This window comes from Chelmon rostratus, chromosome 7 (assembly GCF_017976325.1).
Source record: "Chelmon rostratus isolate fCheRos1 chromosome 7, fCheRos1.pri, whole genome shotgun sequence".
Taxonomy (NCBI): domain Eukaryota; kingdom Metazoa; phylum Chordata; class Actinopteri; order Chaetodontiformes; family Chaetodontidae; genus Chelmon; species Chelmon rostratus.
The window spans coordinates 21871767-21894289 of record NC_055664.1 but is presented as its reverse complement, the minus strand read 5'-3'; the positions used below and the strand labels follow the sequence as shown (position 1 = coordinate 21894289).

The window sequence follows — 22523 nt, the reverse complement described above, 5'->3', positions numbered from 1 at the left end:
AAATCCCCACTGCAGGTGGTTTGGGACCTCGCTCTGATCAACAGTGATCACCAAGGAGACTGCACGTTCCAGCATGTAGCATGGGGGCCAGACAAGCTCAGCTGTTCATCGCATTATAAAGATTCCACCCTCTGCTGCTCTCTTTAAGGTCCAATATTCACTCATACCAAATTTACTATACCATAAACAAACTCTGGACACCCCCCCCATGATGTCCTGTTTCTAATACAGCTTGATCTGTTAACATGGGCGTCCACAGGACTGTCACCACAGTTGATTATACATACTTAGTGCTACTTCAAAAGTGGTCTTTTGGGAAGGCTCAGTCTGTGAGGTTTTGTGCTTGACAAGAAGTTTACACTGAGCAACACCAGCTGGTCCACGCAGCACTGTTAACTCCACCAGAATGTTTTCAGGTCCATGGAAGGCCGGCCACTGCTGCAGGCTATGAGGACACAACCCCTTTAGCCTGCTCTACAGTAACAGCGTTCACAGCGTTCACTCGAAGGATTTCACCCATCAATGCAGAAATACAGCAGCAAGAACAAGTCTTCACTCCCACCATGCAGGGGTTAGGATGGCCATTATTGCAGAAATTATGTATAAACAAAAGAAAAAGTGTGTTTGTGTGTGTGTGGTATTATATGCACCATCTACAGTGCGACAGTGAGTACAAGGTAGTAAGGTGTGCACACAGTAAATACATGACACATGTACGACTCAAATGTGACACAGGCCACACAAGTTTACTATGTGGCATAGAGCTTCTGTGCTTATCTGTAACTACTGTTAACTCAGGGACAGATATGACTTGATTCTCTTGAGACTAGATTATGTGCTTGTTTCTTTCAATTATGCTGCTCAGCGGGCAGAAGCAGACTCTCGATCTACTCCCTGTGCAGCTTAGAAAAGACAGAAAGAATCCTCGCATACTGTTTAGGAGTTTGAACTGCGATCAATGTGTCCAAACTCAACTGGCCTTCACCGGGCAAAACTGTGTTTAGTCAAGTAAAGTCCTTCGCTGAAGACGGCCAACAGCAATAAATCACTGTTTTAACTTACCGAGTAATGAAAATGTATTGAGCACAACTAGCCCGGGCTGGATTTCAGCACGACGCTACAGGCATACAGAGTGGAACATCTTTATTACTCTATGTTGTATTTATTATCTGGGGAAGATTTGATTTTCCATGACTGTACTGTGAAGTTAGTCATCGTCAGCACTCGGAGGCCAAACTATTCGACTGCTCAACAACTGCACAATGTGCAGAACCTTGAAACCCCACCAGTCAGATTGTGAAAATGGGATCCAGCCCCACAGCTAACTGCTCCCCCCTCACTAGCTGCTTGTGTGCTGAGTCAGAGTCGTATTTCCCTTAAGCACGTATCCAATCAGTATAATCAAACACAACTAAAAGTCTCTTTCTGCTCAAGGAAAACGGCTATGGACACCAAGTTGCGTTTGGTTGAAACAGTCTGAGCTAAGATAATTCAAGCGAGCATGCAGAGCTGATTGACAGGGCAGCACTGGCTGTGCTGTTGTTTTAATTAAAGCTGAATAATTGGTGGTTTGGTTGCAAGTCAAAGGTAGTAGAGTTGTTTGGATTCTGCAGGCGCTGCTGCTGCTGAGCACAACTTTCTCTTCTTCGATTCTCGTCAGCTCATTTCTCCCTCCTGATCTACGCTTCTCCTGGTTGATTTCATCAGCAGGTCATCCCTAATCAATGCCCTGCTGCTGACTGATGGAGCAATACTTATTCTATCTACCTCAGTCATTAACAGCTGTAACAACCAAAATGGGCTGCTTTGGCTTTGGTAATTGCTATACATGAATAATGAGCCAAATAAATCAATCTTTCAACAAACACTGATGTGCTGGTAATGACTTGACCTGCATCACTGCATTCTGTCTCATACATTTAAACACATCATCCTGATATATATCAGGCATGAGTAGATTAGCCTACGTGTCAGCAATAACAACGTTGAAGTTACTGAAGTTTCCAGAAAAAAAAAAAGTCTTACAGTGATCCTCTCATCTCGGTCGTCAATGTTTATTCCATCTTTTTTCCAGGATATGGTGGGTTCAGGATGTCCACGTGGAGGCTGACACTCCAGGACCGCTGGCTCGCCCGCTGCCACGATTACATCTGCAGGGTTTTGTCTGAAGTCGTCACGTAGAACTGCAAGAAAACAGAGAGGAAGAAAGGAAAAAAATTAACAATATGTCAACAGCACTTAAAGCTGTTACCTGCTACATTTACAAAGCCAAAGGCAGCTAGTAAAACAGCAGTCGAGGTGTTTTGAAACACAAAATTAATTCTGCACAGATGACAAAACATAAGGCACACATCACTACTGATTTACTGTGCCTAGCCTGCCATGAAAACTAACAATCCCACCAAAAGTTCCTCACAGCATCTAGTAATGGCTAAATAACAAAAGGTGGCGTCAGCCCCTGTGCTGGGCCTATATAGTTGCTTTTTTTACAGTCCTGCTATCTTCCATATAACCTTACTGTCAATAAGCTTTACAACAGCAAGATAAGGTGTGCCCGTCAACATCTCTACAAGAGATGACCTTCCTCTTTGTTGACTGAAGCACATAGACCTACATGTAATCATGCACACAAATACACACGCACTTCAATGCACCCTGATCACCGCCTCTCCATCATCGCTTCTTCATCTCTCCCTGACAGCCCATATTTACATCCCCTGCGCGCATACAACCATGCTAGCTTAACACTGATGAAAATCCACATTAGATCCAATCCAACACTGCTGCCTTGCTAAGGACTTTGGTAGGATAAGATTCCTATTTGCATTGATTTTCCCTGGTAGAGGTGCTGTGAAAAAGATGACACAGCAATGGATTTTCATTATTGGGACATAAGAGGCCCACAGCTTCTCATAGGTCTAATCTGATACTGAATAGATGTGGGGTTCAACAGATGAACTGAGCAATTCTGATTTTCATTTGGGGCTGAATGCAAAATTACAAAACTTGCCGCACCTAAATTCATTAGTCTTTCCCTGCCTGCCTTATCAGAATATCACATCAATATCATTACTAACCGGTAGCTCCAACAAAGCAGATCAATGCATATCTATTTTCTGAGCGGCAGAAGAACCATGTATCTCTGGAATCCATATCTCCGGTGTTAAAGATAAACTGGAGGTTTATTGAGAGGGGAGAAAGTAATGAAAAAGCAACAAGCTCCCTTCTGCACACAGTGTGCCAGTAATCATTTTCCCAGCTTTGCTGTATATACATATAAAAACATATGAAAATAGTGCTAGTAAATGTCAGGCTGAAATTCAGGCCACACACAAAGCATGCAAGGTCAGCGCGGTGTGTGCATGTGAATTGCTAGCCTTGTGCATGTATGGAAAAGTAATGTGAATGTCTGCTTGTGTCTGTGTTTTGGGGGAAAAAACAAGCTTTTGCCGTCTATTGTCTCACGCTCCTCAGCTTGCTCGAAAGTCACCTCAGTCACAGATCAAAGTCAAGCTCACCCCAGGACCCCTCACCTACTGACAGCCAACAAATTCCTCACTAAACCCTTTAAGCACTTAATTGGTCATTGCTGAGCCCAGATACAGCTCTCTGCTCCTTGTAGCGTGGAGGGGGAATCCAATCCAACAGTAGGAACCTGGTTTTCATGTACTATGGGCGGTAATAGCTTCCCCATTCCTTTGCTGCATAATCACACCCACATCTCTCTATGTATAGCTGTAACATTACCTAGTCTCAGTTCGTCAGCATAGGAAGAGCATTTATCAGAAACAAAGCAAAAGGGTTCCTCAGATATTCTGTGGCTCATACAGTATTGCTGTTGCCGCCTGTGAGTAGGAGGCATACCTCCACAGATAAATGCACAGTGTGCTCTAACGATTATGTGTGTGACCCCCTAAATTTTCTACGCTCACTCTGATCCAAGTCAAACCCAGCGGTGCAGCTGCACGGTGAGTGAGCTCATTTGGCGCGGTCAAAAGCAGATACAGCCATCCAGGAATGCAAATGTAAACACTAAACATCCGATCCATTAGAGCACCAGCTGCATCTGAAGAAACACTGTCTCAGTCTGTATCAGCAGGGTCAGCTTGTTCTGAAGAGCGCTATTGTACGAATCAGCCTTGAGTATCAAGGTGAGCGAAGCATTGGACATGCTGTGGTCAGATTCAAAAGGGAGTTTTTTCCTTCGCGTTTTTTGTTAGTATAAAAGCGTAAACATCGTGCATCAACTGGTGACAGTTGCTGGGAAATACTGGTTTGAGCATTTCACATAAGAAATAAAAGTAACAGAGTGTATGAGAGAATTCATGCTTTTTCCTGCACAGCTAATGCACAGCCTGCAATAAATGCTTGGGTGAGTAACTTTAACTCTGACATTAAGTGCACATCGTCTCCTCTCAGTGGGTCTCTACCCCCCCTGCTGGCCCTGCTGTAACTCTTTCAGCTAACATGCAGATGCATCTGTCCCCCTGGAAAATAAAAAGGGATGTGTGGTGGGGAAAAGCGGAAAAATAGGGATGCTGCGCTGACTAGTTGGAGGCCCGAGGGAGAGCTGGCATCATCCAGTGTTTACACCAACAGCGCAGTGACCTCCACCCCTCCTTCACAGCACTCACTCCTCCACCTCGCTGCCCTCTCTCCTCCTCCAAACCAACACCTCTTTGTTATAAACACAGCTGAGTGCAGCGCAGCAGACAGCCTCGCACATCTGCGTAGTGAAAAACAAAATCCTCTGGGATGGAGGCGGAATGAGCAAGAACGAGACAGAGGCAGCCAGACAGTCTGTCAGGCAGACAGACAGACAGACTCAGATCTGGATGGGGTACAAAGCCCCAACTCTTCCGCCAAAAGCCCTGTCAGATCCGGAGCTGTGGTGGAATCGGTTGCCTCTGGCCCCCCTGGTTTAAATAAGACATCCAGCGTCCCCCCTTCCTGTACACGTACTGCATAAGGCCCTGCTCGCCTGCCTCCCTGCCTGTTCCGTTTCTAGGACCCAGAATGGGGTGAAAGAATGGGAGAGGGAGGCTCTCACGCTGTGTGCTGTCCTTAAAATGTGTGTGTGTGTGTGTGTGTGGTGTGGTCTGTGTCTGTGTTTGGGATAATGAGCCTACTCTACCATTCTGTCTCTCTAGTGAGCCTGCAGCTGTCCCCTAGCAGATAATATTTCCTGCGCTATTAACAGGGAGGCCAACCTCAATGTGTGTGTGTGTGTGTTTGTGTGTGTACAGAGAGAGATTTTCAGTTTGTAGCTTAATATGTGGAAATGGGCCAGAGTCACAGGTCCCAGCATGAAGACGCCTCTTTGTCCGTCCTGGATTTGCTCAAATGCGCTGATGACGGGATGAAACAGAGTGAATATCCGGACCTGGACAGATATCAATACGCTTTGTCAAGGTGAAGGGATCTATTTTGCATTGCGCTTCTCTTTTCAGCACGCTAAGAACAAAACACATCCTATCTCATCTGGCTGACATGCCTCGCTTCAAGACAAACAGCTGACTATGCATAACACAACCATATCTATCAAAGCAGAGGTTTAGTTTGCAGTGGCAAGGATCTGTGGGGCCCTGCCAAGCCCACTCTAACCACACTCTACTGTACTGTGGGATAAATCGCTCCCCAGGTCCACAGTAGCAAATTGGAGCTGTGCTGAAGCTAACGCAATTAGCTGCCATCATTTCTTACATCCAAACCCTCCTTTAAAGGTCAGCTGAGATGGCTGCACTCAGCTCTGAAAGCTCCCAGGTTCATCACCCCCACAAACTATCCCTTGTCCACCCACCCACGCACACAGAGACACACACACACATGCACACACACATGCACACACACACACAAACACACACACACACACACACACACACACAACACACACACACACACACTCTTTTCCTCAGGAAATTGAAAACAGATGTTTAAATGTCAAATTAAAATGAGATTCCCGTGCTGGCCCTCCAACATTAATGAAAATGAAGACTTAATGCCACACACAAGTCTGGGTGGGAAGATCAGATGAGCTTTGTTCTGAGGAAATTAAACCAAGTACAACAAGCTTCCCCGCAAATCTTTGGAAGGATACAAAAACAGACCCACCAGGGAATTAAAGATTTATCATAAGGCACCCAGAGTCAATCCTGCAGAGACACAGAGCACAGCATGGGTCTTGCCTTTGGCTTTGGATTTTTCCTTCAAACGAAATGGACATGGCTAGCCTCTTACGGGAAACAGAATGAATGATAACAGCAGTGAAACAGTACTAAAGAGAGGAAGAAGAACAGAAGAAGCAAGTGAAAATAAGAGATAATCCATTTCTCTTCCTTGTGGTCTCTCCTCCTGGTTTGAGGGTAGTTCTGCTTCTTTTAAACACAACAAATTTGCTCTATTTGCTCCAAAAGCTGCCACAATGTCAGACTCTCAGGGGTCATCAAATATTACTTGAGGACATAAGGTGAGGGATGAATGGACAGTATAACAAATACTGAGAAAATATTAAAAGGCTAAGCAGCTCCAGATGTTCCTGTTTACATGTGCTGCAGTACTTTCATTCGTTTACTGTCAAGTTCTCTCTAGGATGCAGCAACAAGCCAAGTCAATAACAAAAAAATATATCAATGCATGGATGTTTCACTGATATTTTGCATGTAAAAGAAAACAATCACATATTCACAGCAGCTCTACCACATTAAAATCTGCCCCATTCTGATCAAATGACAAATTTCCGAGCATTAAAATAGGGTTTACATAGCCTGAGCTCCCCTCTAGTCCATTTCTACTTACGGCACAACAGAGTTCCTCTGCCCCTTCCTGAGTGTTGTTTGTGCCATAAGCAAAAATCTGCCTTATTCACAGTGCAGCTGTGTTGTGTGCTAAACCCTTCCATATCGATGCTCTTCACCTTGCCCCCAGCTCTGTCCTGTGGGACAAACACCTCTCATTCTCTCCCTCCATGCATCTCCCACTTTGTCTCTAAATTTCTCTCTCCCCTCTCAGCATTTGACCCCCTTATCTTACCTCTCTCTCAGCTCACACACACTGAGCAGCTTACATCAAAGACAGGCTCGTAGCGATGGTGTGTTAACCCAGGCCACTGTATTGCAAAGGCTGTTGCAGGTGGATAATTTGCCAGCGGCGTGCGTACACTGTGTGTATGTGTTTGCACTGCATAAATCTGTAGTTTTGCTAGTGGGTGTGAAGATATAACAGGACTCCTGCTGTACTCTGGAGAATCGCTGGCTCCCTGCTCTCCCTCCTCCCACTCATTCCCTTGTTCCCCCTTGACCCCACCACCACAGCGATGAGATTGGACACGGCAGACTCCCCTCTCTTTCTCAATCTGGCTCTCGTTCTTCTGCTCTGAGCTCATGCCCTCCTTCCCACCCCGCAGACACTCCATTCTGTCCTGCAGCTTGCGAGCTGCACTGAGCATGCCCATAACACTGTCTGGGGTGGATGATTATAGATATAAACTTCACAGCTATGTGCACATACACAAATACAGAGATAAAACTGACACGAAAGGAAGTTGTAAATAACAGTAGACATGACAATAAAGCCAACGTACACTTTCCGTGCCGAAATATTTTGTTCTTTTAGAATTAAATTTATAGTTTCACATTTATTTCTAAATGCTGCATTGATAAATCATGCAGAAAACAATAGCACCTCTCTAGACAACCATGACATTCAATATGAGGTCACATCTGCAGAGTCACATTGGTTAAAAATGCTTGACAGGCTAAGTGCCTGGTTGACCGAAAGACACCTTGCGGACACCCGTAAATATGTCAACAAGAGCAGACAGACTATTACCCGGCTGGCCTTTAGGGTTTGCACCTGCGCACCCTGAATGCCGTGAGGTCATCCTCCAGACTCAGATGTGATGTCATGTCACCGAACCGAGACAGGATGCCCCTATTAGCTCTTATAAACATTCAGAGCCGGAACAATAAACCATGTGAGTCCATTAGTAAATAAACAAAACGCAGGCATACATGTGCCTGACAGCCTGTTCTCTCAACTTGTCTTACTTGCTATGGCATAAAGATTGGACTTAACTGAGGCATGTTGTGTTTGAAAATCATTGAAGACATCTCAACATTTGCAGATCAGATGAGACCTTGACTGTGCTTTCATCAGCATCCACAGAATGAACAGCACATGTAGATGTATAGATCCAAATATAAACAATGCCATGTAGGGAAATGAATTAGGCTGGCCCTGCTGGTGTGTGGATTGAAACAGGGGTAAGGCAATGGGGGGGTGGAGGCATTTCAACTGTGCTGTGCCAGGTGATTACAGTCGAGGTGTCCAGTCCAGACCAAGTGATCTACAGTCACTCGCCATGGCCTAGCGAGGCATCGGAGGGCTGAGTGCAGAAGGTTCAATCTCAGCGCTTCATCCTCCACATTACACACTTCGGCAAACACATGTAGACCTCATGCGCATTAGTATCCAACAGCAATTATGTCTGTACATAAAGAAACACAAACATCTGCACACACAGGCACACACACACCACATAAAGGGAACCTTACCCCACAGCCGCTCAGACAGAGAGGCCATTGAGTGCCTGTGTTTGTTTAAATGGTCATAAGTCTTCTCGTCAGGCTCGGAGAGAGAGGTGGCGTTTGGCGAACACGGCGAAAGGCACAGAGGGCAGCGGGGAGGGCAGGTTTATGTGAGTGAGTGAGTGAGTGACTTGGCACCTCATAGTTCAATAAACAGTGCCTGTTTGATTGGAGTGCTGGGTGAGCAGGAGTTTGACTAAAATAAAGAGTGTTTCGAGTGCTGGGACTGAACAGGCAGGAATGTCGGAGGAAAAAAAAAAACGCAGCTCAAGAACGACTCTCAGTCCAGAAATGTTATAAAAAGGAAAAAATACAAATCCCATAAAATCCTGATAGGAACACCCGCCGCAACAATGCAAACTGTGTAATAAACATCTGTATGGGATTATCACATTTAAATGTAATTATTGAAAGACATAGACAAGCCATTTGTGGATTTGTCAGCTTCTGACAGATCAGTTTGTACGCTCCACATATGAAAGTGATTTCAAGGCGGTTTTATTCTGAGGGAGAGCGTGTTACCTGTTGTGGAAACACAACATCGCGTACATCATCAAGTCATGTATAGTTTTCTCATTAGGGGCTGGCCAAGCTAAATTAAATATTCTGTGTGCACAGCACAGAGCTGATGCCAATGGAATTCACTGTTTCCATAATCAAAACTGTGTTTCAGGAGTTTCACAAGGCAATAAAATAATAATGAGGGAGATAAAGGTTGGAGAAGCAGGTAAATCGACGTATTTTACAAGTACAGAATTCTTCATTTTGCAGCAGCCAACACTGAGCTGCCAGTACTTAAAGGACCAGTGTGCAAGATTTAAGGGGATTTATTGGCAGAGTATGGCAGACATGGGATAATATTCCCAAGTATATTTGCACAAGTGTATAATCACCTAAAAATGAGAAGCGACCTGAGAAGACCTCAGAATGGGCTCTTCATATCTACGGAGGGAGTGGATCCTCTTCCACGGAGTCAGCCCTGTTGCACTATCATGTGCAAGACTGGCTTATTGGCTCTTTCGCATTATTAGCAAGTTTCACAGCCACCGTAGGTTCTCCTTTTTTATGGGTTGGTTGGTAAGGGAGTGGTGAGGCAAGCGGTTTAAGTTGGTTGCAATCTGCAACCTCACCACTAGAGGCCACTAAATCCTACACACTGTTCCTTTAAAGAAGCATGTCTATGAAGTGTCCTAATTTACAGGTGGAGCGCTACTGCCTACTCCCTGAGGACATGGAGGAATTGAAAACCCCAGTAACCCAGCTCACTCTCATCACTCACTGTGAAGTCTTGAGCCTGAAGCCCTGTGCATGGAGATACAAAAGAGCAGATGTAACACTATAGTTCACACACACATGTACACCTGTACAGTATGTTCTCTCATTCTCTGCCTCTTTCTCCCTCTCACACACAACACAGACTGAGGCAATGGGGCTCTGGTCTGCCCTCTGTGAACTGTGCCAAGAGAATAACTTGCCTCCTGTGTCCTGCATGCACGTACGTATACAAAATGAAATCCGGTTGTTGCACCCAGGCAAATGTTGAAGGCAGGTCAAGGCATCAGTGCAATTTGCAGCTCGTATATGACGAATCTCCACATTCTAAGCAACATTTCTACTTAATGGAAAAATCAAAATTCAACAAGCCACAATATTAATGTTTCAGAGTTTGTCTGAATAGTGTGTCTGCATGTCGACTGTCTCCTGGCATGCCATGTGTCTGTTACTTTGACTATGATTGATACACCTCAGGGTAAGTCTTTTCCTAATAAGCGTGTTTCCTTATTGACCTCGCAGTAAATGTTTCCACTGGGACTACTTTCTACTGAAGAAACGGTTCCTATGCAAACTGATGACAGTGTGTTCTGTGGATTATCCAGAGCAATGGCGACATTGATTCTGGAAAGCGATGTTGCAGTTGAATGTTTTAAAATGTAGTTCTTCAACGCCGTGAGCACCATAAACAAAACCCACTTCTTTTGTGTTGGGATAGAAGCAGACATCTCTCAGATAGATATCTCAAAACCTGGCCTTATAAAACCAGCTATCTGCATGGTTACATGCTCCTTGAGGTAAGTGAGAAAATATGCTTTTTGTAATTTGGATGAACTGACCCTATATGACCCTCTATCTTTGCCTCGAAATTTTTCACTCCTTTCTCACTGCTGCTCCCTCGCCTCTGCCCGTGTTCAGCTTTACTGCACTGTGCTAGTCTGAGCCTTCACACTGTAATAGGATTTTACACAACACAAAACTGGTGAGTATATGCAGATTGCACATTTGTCACCATAGAATGCTCATTATAGCAAATCCCTTTACCTCCAGAAAAGCAGGCGAGAGCCATGGAATATCTTTATCCACTTGTGCCTAAATCCCGCTACGTGTTTTACACAGCTCAGTTCACATTGTGTCAGTTATGTTTGCTGACAATATCTCACTGTGAGCTTCCCTCCTGTCTGTGTGGCCCCATCGGCTAACCCTCTCCCAGCATCTGCGAAGATGAGGGCCTTATTAAAACAATCTTCCCAATTAACATTCCTGGCCCCTGGAGCCCCACCAGCCCACCCCATAGACCTCCTCCAGATCTGACCCCCTCCTCAGCTCTACAATGACAAAGAAGCTGTGTATGACCCAGACCAGCCACGGGACCGTTGAATATGACTGGACTGAGAGGGGGGATGTGAGGCAACTTGTTTTTCTTCCAGAGGAACCGAAATCTGTGCAGCTGTCTGTTTTTGCATGTGTGTTTGTTTGTGTGTTCATCTGTGGACCGCGTGTGTGAGGGGAAAAGAGAACGAAGGCGAGAGAGGGACGACGCAGGCATAAATGAGTTCGCAGTCGCCACAGATGCTCCTAATTTGATGTGACATACAATGATATGGGCTCATTTGCACAGGGTAGAGAGCTCATGATCCCGGGCTGGAAGGAGTACTGTAAGAGGAGCCTGTCAGCTAGCTAACTCACACCATCAGAGAAATCACATCCACAAACAAGGCCTGCTTTCCTGCAGAGTGCCATTTGACCTGCCGCTTACTCTCATCGGAGCCTTCTGGAACATCTGCAGCAGATCTTTTCACTCCTCTATTAGCCTGAGATCTCACAGCCAGATTAGAAGACGCTCCCCAGCCTCTTGCTTATCTTCCCAAAACAAAGATATATTCTCGACAAACAGCGGAGACTGATACGCTGTTATTCTGTAGTGGTGCTGTGCAAACAGAACCAGGGCAAAGGGAATGAGACCCTGGTGTGCAGATGAGAGCATCTACAATGACTGTGGGTTTTTCTTTACTACATGACAGAGATAATAGAGATCGCAAACATTATGCAGCTCCTGCTCGTCTCAGCTCAGTCGTACCTTCCAGTGGTTAGCATACAACAACTTCCCCTGCCACAGCACAGTTTGGCTGGGTGTAGCATGTTTGTGTGAGCACTCATGTGCAGGCAGGTGCGTTTGCTTGTGTTTTAGCTCTCCCTAGTGATTATGCTGCCAGTTTGTTTGGGCTACACCTTATTAATGCATGCTTAATGAGATCCAGCGGACATGCGGTACGCGGATGTTCTCTCTGTAGAATATGTCAAACAAACTGATTCAAAGCAGAGAAGTTAAAAGTCTCACTTTCATCTTAAATTGGTGTAATGGAAATTTTAGCCTAACACAGTTAGTTTCCAATGAAGGTCTAATTCAATAGAGGTTTAGGAAACAGTAGGAGTGAGCGATTGTTGCGGAGAACAGTGCGTCTCGGTCAGGACCATAAACTAGGATTACATCAGCGGCTGTTGCGGAGGTGACTGAGGAAGAGTAATATGATAGCGGCTGTGTGGAGGGAAACAGGCAGGCACAGAGGAAAACGGGGAAGGAAAAAACACAAGGGGATCCAATGTAATGTTACAGCAGATCCCTCAGCCTTTCGTCATGGCCACTTTCATTTCCACCATGCTGATCCCTCTCCAATCACTTTACCAGGCACAGGGGAGACGGGGAGGGAGGGAAGGAAGGAGGAAGAGGGACAGAGAGAGGAAAAGGTTGTACAGGTTAAGTAAAAGTGTGGAAGTGGGGGGGTCCTCCAGAGATATAGGGCGCAGGAATGTTAAAGAGGGTGAAACAAAGCAAATAACGGCACTGGGATCCAAACATGTGCTGCAGCTCCAGAGGGGCACATCTTTCTCTGATCAGTTGCCGTCCCCTTTTCAATGGTTTCCACATGGACCCTAAACTCTCCCAGATGGACCCTGGGAAGATGAAAAGATGTCCATATCCCTATCTAAGAGGGGATCTGTTACAGTGGGAAGAGATACCGAAAGGGACGGGGCGAGGGAATGCTGTCACAGATAGTGTGCCAGAAAGAAATAAGAGAGTTGAAATTTCATCTTTAGCACTTGCCCACCACGTGAGTGTACACGCCTACGTGATCACTGCAACACTCTGGTGCTATAGCTTTTCACTGCATTTGTCAAGTTGTCCATCATGCAATATCAGCGCATGGCTGATGCCAAGGAGGACGTTTTTTAAGTGTGGCAGAAATTACCCTGATCCCTGTGAAATTGACACTGTGTAAGGTTTCAGGACTTACGTTAAGCCCTGGATTTTCCATCTTTACATTTTCATTAAAAGAGGCACAGACACAAGAAAAGTGCCTTCATAGGTTTTTTTTCCTCCTTTGTTTTATGGTATACTTTGCTACTGTTAACATGGCTGAAACATCCTGGTGAGCTGATTTATGATCCTCTCCCCGGGGTACAAAGCCAAGCCCAGCAGCGGGAGAAATTTAAGGCTACTGCACCAGCTCTACTCAGAGAGGACTCTAAAATATCCGCTAGATTTATTGAAGTGGGACAGAAATCTTTTCCTCCTCTGAGGTACTGCGTTCCTCTTGCTACTATAAAGCTTGGCAGCTTGAGACTGGCCTGATGAATGTAGGGGAGTGTCAAGGTGCACTGTGTCTAAAAATATTTTGCGTGGTGATTTTGGTTTTGTAAACTGCATTTGTGCTTCAGCGTTGACTCAGCCCGTCCATTTAAGTCTGTCTTCTCCATCTTTTTATCCTCGGCAGTGCTTTCATGGAGCTCACCAAGAGAGGAAACTCCACCTTTATGTTTTTTTTTTTAAAATCCAACTCTCAAGTCGAGAAATTTCTCTCTGGTGAAAAGCAACTAACTCACACAGCTGTCCATTAAAATCACATCTGTTTATGTTCGTACTGCAGTGCTATGATGGCTGTGCAACGTTAAACAACATAAGACTGAAAAATTGCTAAGAGATGATGGACAACTGCTGGCTTTGCTGGGTGACATTGAAAGAGAATATTAAATACTGGTCTCATATCTTTTCAGTCCCATCCCCAGCTGGCTCTCTCTGTTATACCGTTGGTGATGGGTCTTCAAAACATCGCCCTCTGAAAAATGAATATATGAACACCTAATCAGGTTGAAGACGATTCCTCTGGCAGTTTATTCTCTTGGGAGGAAGACAAGCCCTGGCCTGTCCATCACCTGTACAATATAATGAACTTATTAAAGATCATTGGCATGTTTCAATTGTCTTTTAATAAAGGCAACTTATCCTCCTGGTTGTCCTCTCAGTCCTGTGTTGTGTCTGTTGCGGTTGTAAGTGGAAGTGTTATTTTAACTCAGACAAAAGTTTTTATTTTAAAATTTCACGCAAAGATCTGCAGTGAGGAAGCTTTAAACCCTGACCCGTAAGCCTTATGTCTTCCCCCACTCCTCCTCTTCTGCACCGTTTCGCCGAGCAGGTGTCTACAGGGACGACCACCGGAAGCAGCAACCTCTGGTTCACCCCTTCATGAAAATAAAATCCCACTCAACACGGATGCCATTCCCAACATCTAGAGGCATGTGGTCAGCCCAAAGCCCCCCGTGCAACGTAGACAGATTACTCTGAAAGGAAAAGAGGAGCCCATCTGGAGCAGGAGGGGCAGGGAGCGAGGGGAAGAGGAAATTTAAGAGATGCAGGAGAAAGAAGCGGTTGGATGATTTGGAGGATAAGGGAATGCGGCACAGAAAGACCGAGAAGTATTGGGGGGGTGGGATGGAGGCAGATGTTTGAGTTTTTCTGCCAAAGGCCGGATGCATTAGAGATCTGAACTGCGCCGACTTGGGTGTGCTTTATAAATCAGAAATGAAAGGGGCGAGACAAAAGGTAAAATAAGAGCTCATGTGAAGGACAAGTTAAACCTTTAAAATTTAAGAGGAAAACACTCAATTACATGTGAAGCATCAAATTAGAGCTTGATCAGTATGACACATAATGCCATATTGGCTGCTGGATACTTGGCTGAGATAGCAGTGTGTGTGTGCTAGCCTCCAGGTTCCACACACACATTCGAGAGAGTGACGGGTTCAGTGTGTGTTTGAGGTCAGCGGCCTTGTGTACACACACACACCAATGTGTTAAGAGCTGCTGGGTTGTGTGGTCAGTGGTACATCTCATTAGAACCTGCTGACCCAACCGGTTCACCGCACTCACAGAGCAGCAGAGCTGGGGCGTATAGCAAGCAAGCGTGAAAGCAAACATGAAACACTCCTCTGTGCCAGCAAACAAACTGTCCCCTGGCAGAAAGAGAGCGAGTATGAGCTCAACAAGCAGGGGAAGGAGCCCCCACAACCATCATGCCCTCCCGTCGGTATCTCTCCAACAAACTGAACATCATCAGCACAGAGAGGTCAGGACTCAGCGAACAGATAAACCCTTCCTCCGTTTTCCCCAACTCTCCTAAGATAAGACATGCCTATCGTGCCTCGCAAGGGGAGACAGTTTACCGCAAAATGCTGCCACCACCTCCCCTGTGGGCAAATCATCAAATAAATCCATGTTTAGTTTCTGCCAAGCCCAAATATGCCAACATCGCCGTGATAAGAGTGCGTGCAGCTAAAAAGCTACATTGTGCTCAACAAAGGGGAAACAAGCGAGTCAGGGTGAGGATGTGATGAGGCTTGTTGCCCTCTGGAGCAGCAGATGAGGGTGTTCAGTTTGTTGTGGAGAAGAGCAAAATAAAACAGCGTTTCATATCATGTGGGTGAAACCTGCCTGGGAGCACAAGCCATATGGGCGACATCAATATAGTCCATCCACTATTTCAAGTGAGCATAGTGTGATATTCAACAACAGTGGCACGGTGCAGCAGCATTAAAGCAGTATGCATGGTGTAATACATGATGCTTGTACTTTATTCCACCTGATTTGCATCTTTTTGGAATGTGGGATGAAACTGGCACACGAGGGTCGCATTATGTTGGAAGGAAAACTCTGCTAAACACTGCACATATTTTAACTTCCCCTGCAACCGACCAGATCTGCCCACAAAGTTTACCACTGATTACAAACACCCCCCCTGCAGTACCAGAGTCCACATGCCTTTCATTGTCTGAGTCCCAACCATGTTGTCTGTATCTGGGAGAGATAGCATCGCAGCAAGCCCTCTCTGTGGAGATCTGTGGCTTACTGAGACCTTCTGAGCCCGCGGAAGGCAGCACACCTGCACGCCAGACAATAGCAATGGCTCCTATAGATGATGGTCTTTGAAGTGGCGATGGATGCGAGCTCAATACCTCAGGCTCTGCGGTTTCAGCACGCAGCCTTTGTGATGAGAGACGGCTTTGAGATGAGACAACCAGCGCTTTTAAGGATGTTCAAGTGTTTGGTTGACCGGCCATTCCACATCAGACAAGGTGCTCGCATGAGACACACACAAAGCGAAAATTAGGAGGATGTCTGAAGGCGGTGCACGCTTCGGTGCTCACCCTCTGCGGTCTGATCTGCCAAATTTTCATAGCACAGTTAATTGGCATGGGGTCAGGTATCAAAACAGAGACAGTGAAAATATACATGTGAGGGGGACACAAATCATGGACGATGACCTGAGAGCTTCAGTATGTTTGGGTTGAGGAGGGAAAACACCACACAGACAGAACTTTACATTCCACACCAGAGTATCACAGCCACATCTAATATCTCTTCTGTCAGTCTGTGGTGTCATTGTCTCACAGACCTCCACAGAATAAACTAGCTGTGAAATATGACATCATAAAAAGCAGTGGGTTTTTCGATTATGAAGCAGCTATGAATTATTCAGCGGTGACTGATGGTGATATTTTTCTCTCCATCTTTCTGCTTCCATCCCTGTCTCACAGTTCTTAGTTTTTCTCTTTCTTACTGCTGCTCTCTACTGCTTTTCCTCTCTGCATCTTTGGAGCAGAGTCTGGAAAACAAGGGAGTGTAACACTGTGACTGACTGGTGCTAAAGTGGATGCCTCACCTCTTGACAAGGCTACAACAAAGTCAAGTGAGTGGAAACCTTGACTAGTAAACACAGACATCCCAAGCATGCCAAACGCTGGTTCGGTGTCAACACTGTCATCATGTGGCTAAAAACCCAGCAGTGTTCTTACAATCCCACCATCTGACCCTCTATCTGTCACCATCTATTTCACTGTACCTTCTTAACTACACACCATCAACACACGTCCTTAGAATATTAACTCTTTTTCTGCACATCACAGTGGTTTACTTTGCTTGCCTAAGCGTGACACTGTAGGAACCATTGGGGAATGAACCAGTCACAGGAGTGCATCTTCCCTCGGTGGTGACAGACAAGGCCATACAGTATGTCTCTGCATAGTGATGAGTAATGATCTCTCTGGGGTTCTTTGCCTTGCTGCATCTCATACATACATACATACATATATTTCAGTGTACATCCTGCTTTCTAGCCACACAACGGTACAAAAAGGAACAAAAGCAGACAGTTAATGATTCAACTACATGGCCTGCTATTGATGTCAGTACTTAAACAATACAACAGTACCTTACAATGTCTAAATCTAAGGATGTTTGGGATCCTTTAAGACTGACTGTTGCCCAAATTTAGACATTACGGCTACTTTACTGTATTACTGCATCTGTTCTCAGCGGTTGGTGCTGGTTATCAAGTGGTGGTCTGTTTACATTGTGAGTAAAACGGTTGAGGAAAAATGTCAGCTCATGATGTTAGGCAGATCCATATCCAAGTTGGGATTTTTAATCCACTCTCAATACTTGTTTTACATGCTTGAATACTGGAAAAGGGAACATGTTTTGCTTCAAACTTCTTTCAGGGGGTTAACTGCACAAATAAAAATTTTTGGCAGTAGCCTGCATAGAGCCAATTCATTTTAAGCCAGTGAACAATCTGACAAAGCCTACGTACCAGCTTGAACTCCAGACAGAAATCTGTGAATATTTACTTGGGCCGCTTCCAGTTAAACATTTTGGGCTGCACTTTAGGTCGCCAAGGAAATGTGCATTATATGTGTTTATAAAACATGTGCACTCCTAAGTTTTCACCGTCTACTCCCTCATTTGGTGTAAGTGATTACTGAGCCAGATGTTGGGCATCACTGATTTAAGCTGAGAGGAATATATGAGACTCTGTGCAAGTCATTGTCCTCTCCTTTATCTTCGCTGTGTTTTCTCCGATTCACAAAAACATGATCGTGTTGTGCCAGCCCAGTACACGCAGGCACAGGGCCAGCCACAGAGGAGGATGCAATCCATGAAAACTTAATTTCCTGATCCAAAACACATTTTTTTCTTCTTTTCTGTAATAACTCCAGTAATGAGAAAGAAAATGAAATAACTTCTAGGAATAGATGAAGCATGACAGCCATTCACCAACTGGGCCACGTGCTCCGACTCCCTGTCTCTTTCGTTCAGGCCTTCACGTGCACATGTACGCATGCACTTGCCGTATTTCAAATGCCACACAGATATAAGCAGGACAGCGGGTGCACTGCTGCAAAAACACTGCTGAGTCTCTCACTAATGCGCTCCAAATTATGCGCTTCACACGAGTCACCACCACTAACAAAAGCCATTGTTTAGAATGGGTGAAGTAAGGACTGGCACTGATCAACCTGAATGGTGGAGTAAGAGCAATCCACGGCCACTCCACGTGAAATAGCAGAGCAATGCCCCTGCTGATGAGGCCCTCCACCTTCTCATCTGTCCACTAAAAGCCCTCTGCCACTGCTTCATGCATGCATCCCCATCCACCCACGCCCTGCATAAGCCAATAACGAGCCCTGCACTAATGCATAGGAACAACACAATTAAATCCAAAACGGACAACTCCCCACTCCAGTCCAGGCGTGAGCATTCAAGAGAGTGCTCATTGTGCTGATGTGTTAGTGCATGCTAGGATGAGAGCTTGACCACTCGTGCATGTATATCGTGTGGCTCTGAGTGTGTGTGTTTGCTCTAAGAAGCAGAGCAGAGTTGACAGCGCCGGCCAGCAGCCCTTTGACCTGCGGCCTGAAGGCCTGCTATAAGACGGGAGTGCTGGTTTGCAGCAAGTTCCTCCCTCTGGCACAGAATCCTTGGCAGGTCACCATGAAACACAAAGGCCACAGGCACATGGACCTGATCCAGGATGCCACGCTTGGTTTGAACTCTCTCTTGACAAAGAGGAAAAAAATCATTTCCCTCCAGAAAATCCTGGAAGAAGGGGAGCTGAGGAACAGTTCAGCAGTGTGCTGCACTGTACTCAAAGAAATCCAAATCAGATTTCCGCTCTGACAGGCCAACCTCAGCTCACAATAATAGTTTCACAGAAGCAATATTTGCTTCCATCCACACTGTGTGTGAGTTAAATTGCCTACACAATGGGCCATTTGTTTTGGCCCTGATATATTTGTCTTCTTCTGTCTCTTTTTTCTTTGAGCCAAGAAGAAAATCATTCTTGGTTTCTGTGCTGCCTCGCCTTTCCCCATTTCTGTCACAGCTATTATTTCATGAAATCTGACTCCTGGTATTCCGTTTCTTTTCAATTTCCTTTTCAGCAAAGCCCAAGCATTCCCGCCTTCCATGTCAACCACCTCGTAGTTCACAGTACAACGTGCCAAAAATATCTCCGTAGCAAGAAGCCATCTTAAAACTACATTCAATTAAATTTGCCATTCCAGTTCAAAATAGAAGGAACAAGCTTTGCTTTTTCACAAAAATACAGAAACCACTCATTCTGGGATTTCAGTCAGCCTTTGTTCTACATCCCTGTCAGTCTGTTTATTTACTCCTCAGTGTTTCTGTTTGAGCACTTGTTTTGGACAGGCAACATGAACTCAACTGACTACCAAGGAGTTCCTGACAGCCCTCCCATCATTTCCTTTTCCCAAGGATAATATACACTCTAATGTAGAAGAAGAAAGATGCTAATTGACCTGAAATCAAAGCTAATTGGCTTCTATTTAGCCTCTTCCTGTCCTACAGCAGAGCGGACACTGGGGGAATATTCCATGGTCCAATTCACAGAATACCACCAACAAATAAGCAGTAATCAGCAGTGGGGAGCGTGATAGCTGCACTGTATCTGTGTCTGCAGGGCGTGGTGTGGTGAGCCCCTGGCTGAGCTGCTGGGTACAGACGACCTGACCTGTGTTTGCCTGCATGCTGCGGGCTTGCCTGATAGATATCTCTGTCGCCGGCAGTTCCCACCATAAAGTCTCATTCAAACTGCCATACTTCATCAGAGGAGTTACCCCGCGACCTGCCCCCAGCTCCCCATGGATCATTTTCTAGATTTCTTTCCGGCATGATGTTGTAACACTTCCTCTGTGTGTGTACTGGTGTGCGTGTGTGTGTGTATTGGTGTGTATGTGTGACTGAAGGCATGATTTACACTGGGGGAAAAATGCATTTCTCCCTTCACTTTTCAAAAAAATATTTTTGTTCTTCAACTTTTGTATTTTCAGTTTTACTCACTAAAATACTTCGGCAAGTCTTGCACATATTTTTCAGGAAAATAATCTTATATCTGAATTTTGAATTCTAGTCGACAGTGTTAAATTCATACTCGACTGCGAAATTAAAAACATGCTACAATTGAGCCGTGACTAAAGATAAAGTAGTAAAGGCTGGGGAACTTTTTATTTAACAATGCAAATACAAAATGTTAATTATCACGCATCTTTAAGTTGAATTGTGTGTGATTTACTAGGGTTGGTGTATTAATAATATAGGAAATTACAATGTATATCCAATACATTTTTAGACCATCATTATTGTACCATCATTGTGGAAAACGCAATAACAAATTCTATAATATGCTAGATTGAAAGGTATTAGAGTGATACAGTTCCAGTCTTGGGTTTTTTGTGTTTCTTTTCTTTCTTTTTTGGACAACGAATCGGGGAATTAATTTGCCGCCCCCACTTCCACAAACAAACTTGTATCCTATTCTGTGACTGTTTAGTGAATAACGTGCGTATGGCCCTGAGAGCGAACTTGATTTGATTTTATCCAAGCTGCACGGGTGCAATGAAGAGACAAAGCAGAGCAAGATACTCAATGTGATCTACGAGGTGCAAAGGCAGAAAATTCACAGTACACAGTGATGGGTAATAAAACAAATGAAGCAAGACTCAAATGCTGCTTGCGCCACTGTGGCTACATGACCTACATCTGTAGAGTGGAGGAATGCTGATCCTTATCTAATGTAGGATATGGCCTGAGGACAAGACAAGTCATCTTGGCACACAAACCTCTGTTACTCACTGCAATCTTCTCCTTCACAGTGTTTTCAACTACAAGAGGGAGCTTCAGAGTCGGTGAGTGTGCCGCTTTAATTGATGCGGCGATAGAGTTTGATTCATGTTACATTCTCCAAGGAGGACCGTGAAGTATCCGATGAGAGCCCGGGCTGGGTTACATTAAAGGCATTCCCGTGAACCCTCAGCACTCCACAGCACAGGATCCCAGTCTCTGTTTCTCCCTTCCAGACAGATGCCCAAGTCATTGTTTTTCTGAGCCTGCTTTTCAGAGAGAAAACCCGATCCCACTGGCTGCCAATGTCACCAGTGGCCCCCCGTCCTCCCTTGTCATTCAATCCCATCTCTCCTCCTTTCAGGAATGCACTTCAGTCACTCTTTCTTATTCTCCCTCTCTTTTCTCCGGACCGTGGTGCCCTAGGCAGTCTGGGGGCAGTGTGTGTTTGGCTGTCCCAGATCTATTCATCCTCACTGGTGAAACGGGATACAGTGACCTCCTCTGTGTCCGGTGGTCTCCATCCCAGGCTCCTGTCTGCTAAGTGTCAGAGATCAAGAACCTGTGAGGGGAGGGGGAGGTAACTCGATGGTTGGTCAGGAGACAAGCCAAGAACATGAGCCTGCTGGGCACCACAGAGAGATGACACTGGATCTGAGTGAATGGACCAGCAGGAATGTTCTGCAGAGAATTTATGTTAACTAACACTTTGGACCAAATTTTCGGAGCCATCTGTTGTGCTGTCATTGTTTGACTCCCTTACACAAAGCAGGAGAGTATATCCAGGATCCAAACCATGACTAATAAACAATGCGGATTGTGCAGCAGGGGATATGCACATAAATGTGTCCATTTCTATGCTATTTTAACACACTGTGACATACTTCAGCACTACGAACAAATCCCTCGCTTGCCATTAATGTACAAAACTAGGGGCAATTACACGAAGGGTTCCTCCATTATAAAAGGGGAATATATGAACCCCCTACCTCATGAAACATGACAACCTCTCTGCACCTCACATTAGCATAATGTACATTTACCACGTGAGACGCAATTTGTCTGGAAAATCTTTCCCCCCACAGGTTTATTATTGAAAGTGTGCCCATTAAAAACAACTGAATTTCCATCTCAATTGCCTCACCATAAGGTACAGTGTTGGCAGTCTTTGAAAGAGTAATTGGATCTATTAAGGCAGCAAAAAAACGCGAGAGACAGGAAGATGCATGTTCTTTGTGTGCACGGTTTGTGTGTATGTCAGTAGATGTCTGCGTAAATGCCAGCACATGTCAGTTTGTGACTTTTTCTGCTGCACGAGCAGAACAATAGTTAATTGGGACCATTTCAGATAAAGTTTCTTAATTTAGTATTTGTTACTGCATAAAGGCAGCAAGTCGTTTTAATGACCA

The 22523-nt window shown here is 45.1% G+C and overlaps 1 protein-coding gene across 2 annotated transcripts in view; it reads right to left on the bottom strand.

The window, feature by feature from the left end:
- Positions 1-22523, bottom strand: part of robo1 (roundabout, axon guidance receptor, homolog 1 (Drosophila)) — a 159601-nt gene that overhangs the window by 39478 nt on the left and 97600 nt on the right. For both annotated transcript variants that reach the window (XM_041940053.1, XM_041940054.1), the window contains exon 3: positions 2026-2183. In XM_041940053.1, coding sequence (XP_041795987.1) covers positions 2026-2183 — 158 coding nt within the window. The remainder of the gene's footprint in view (positions 1-2025; positions 2184-22523) is intronic.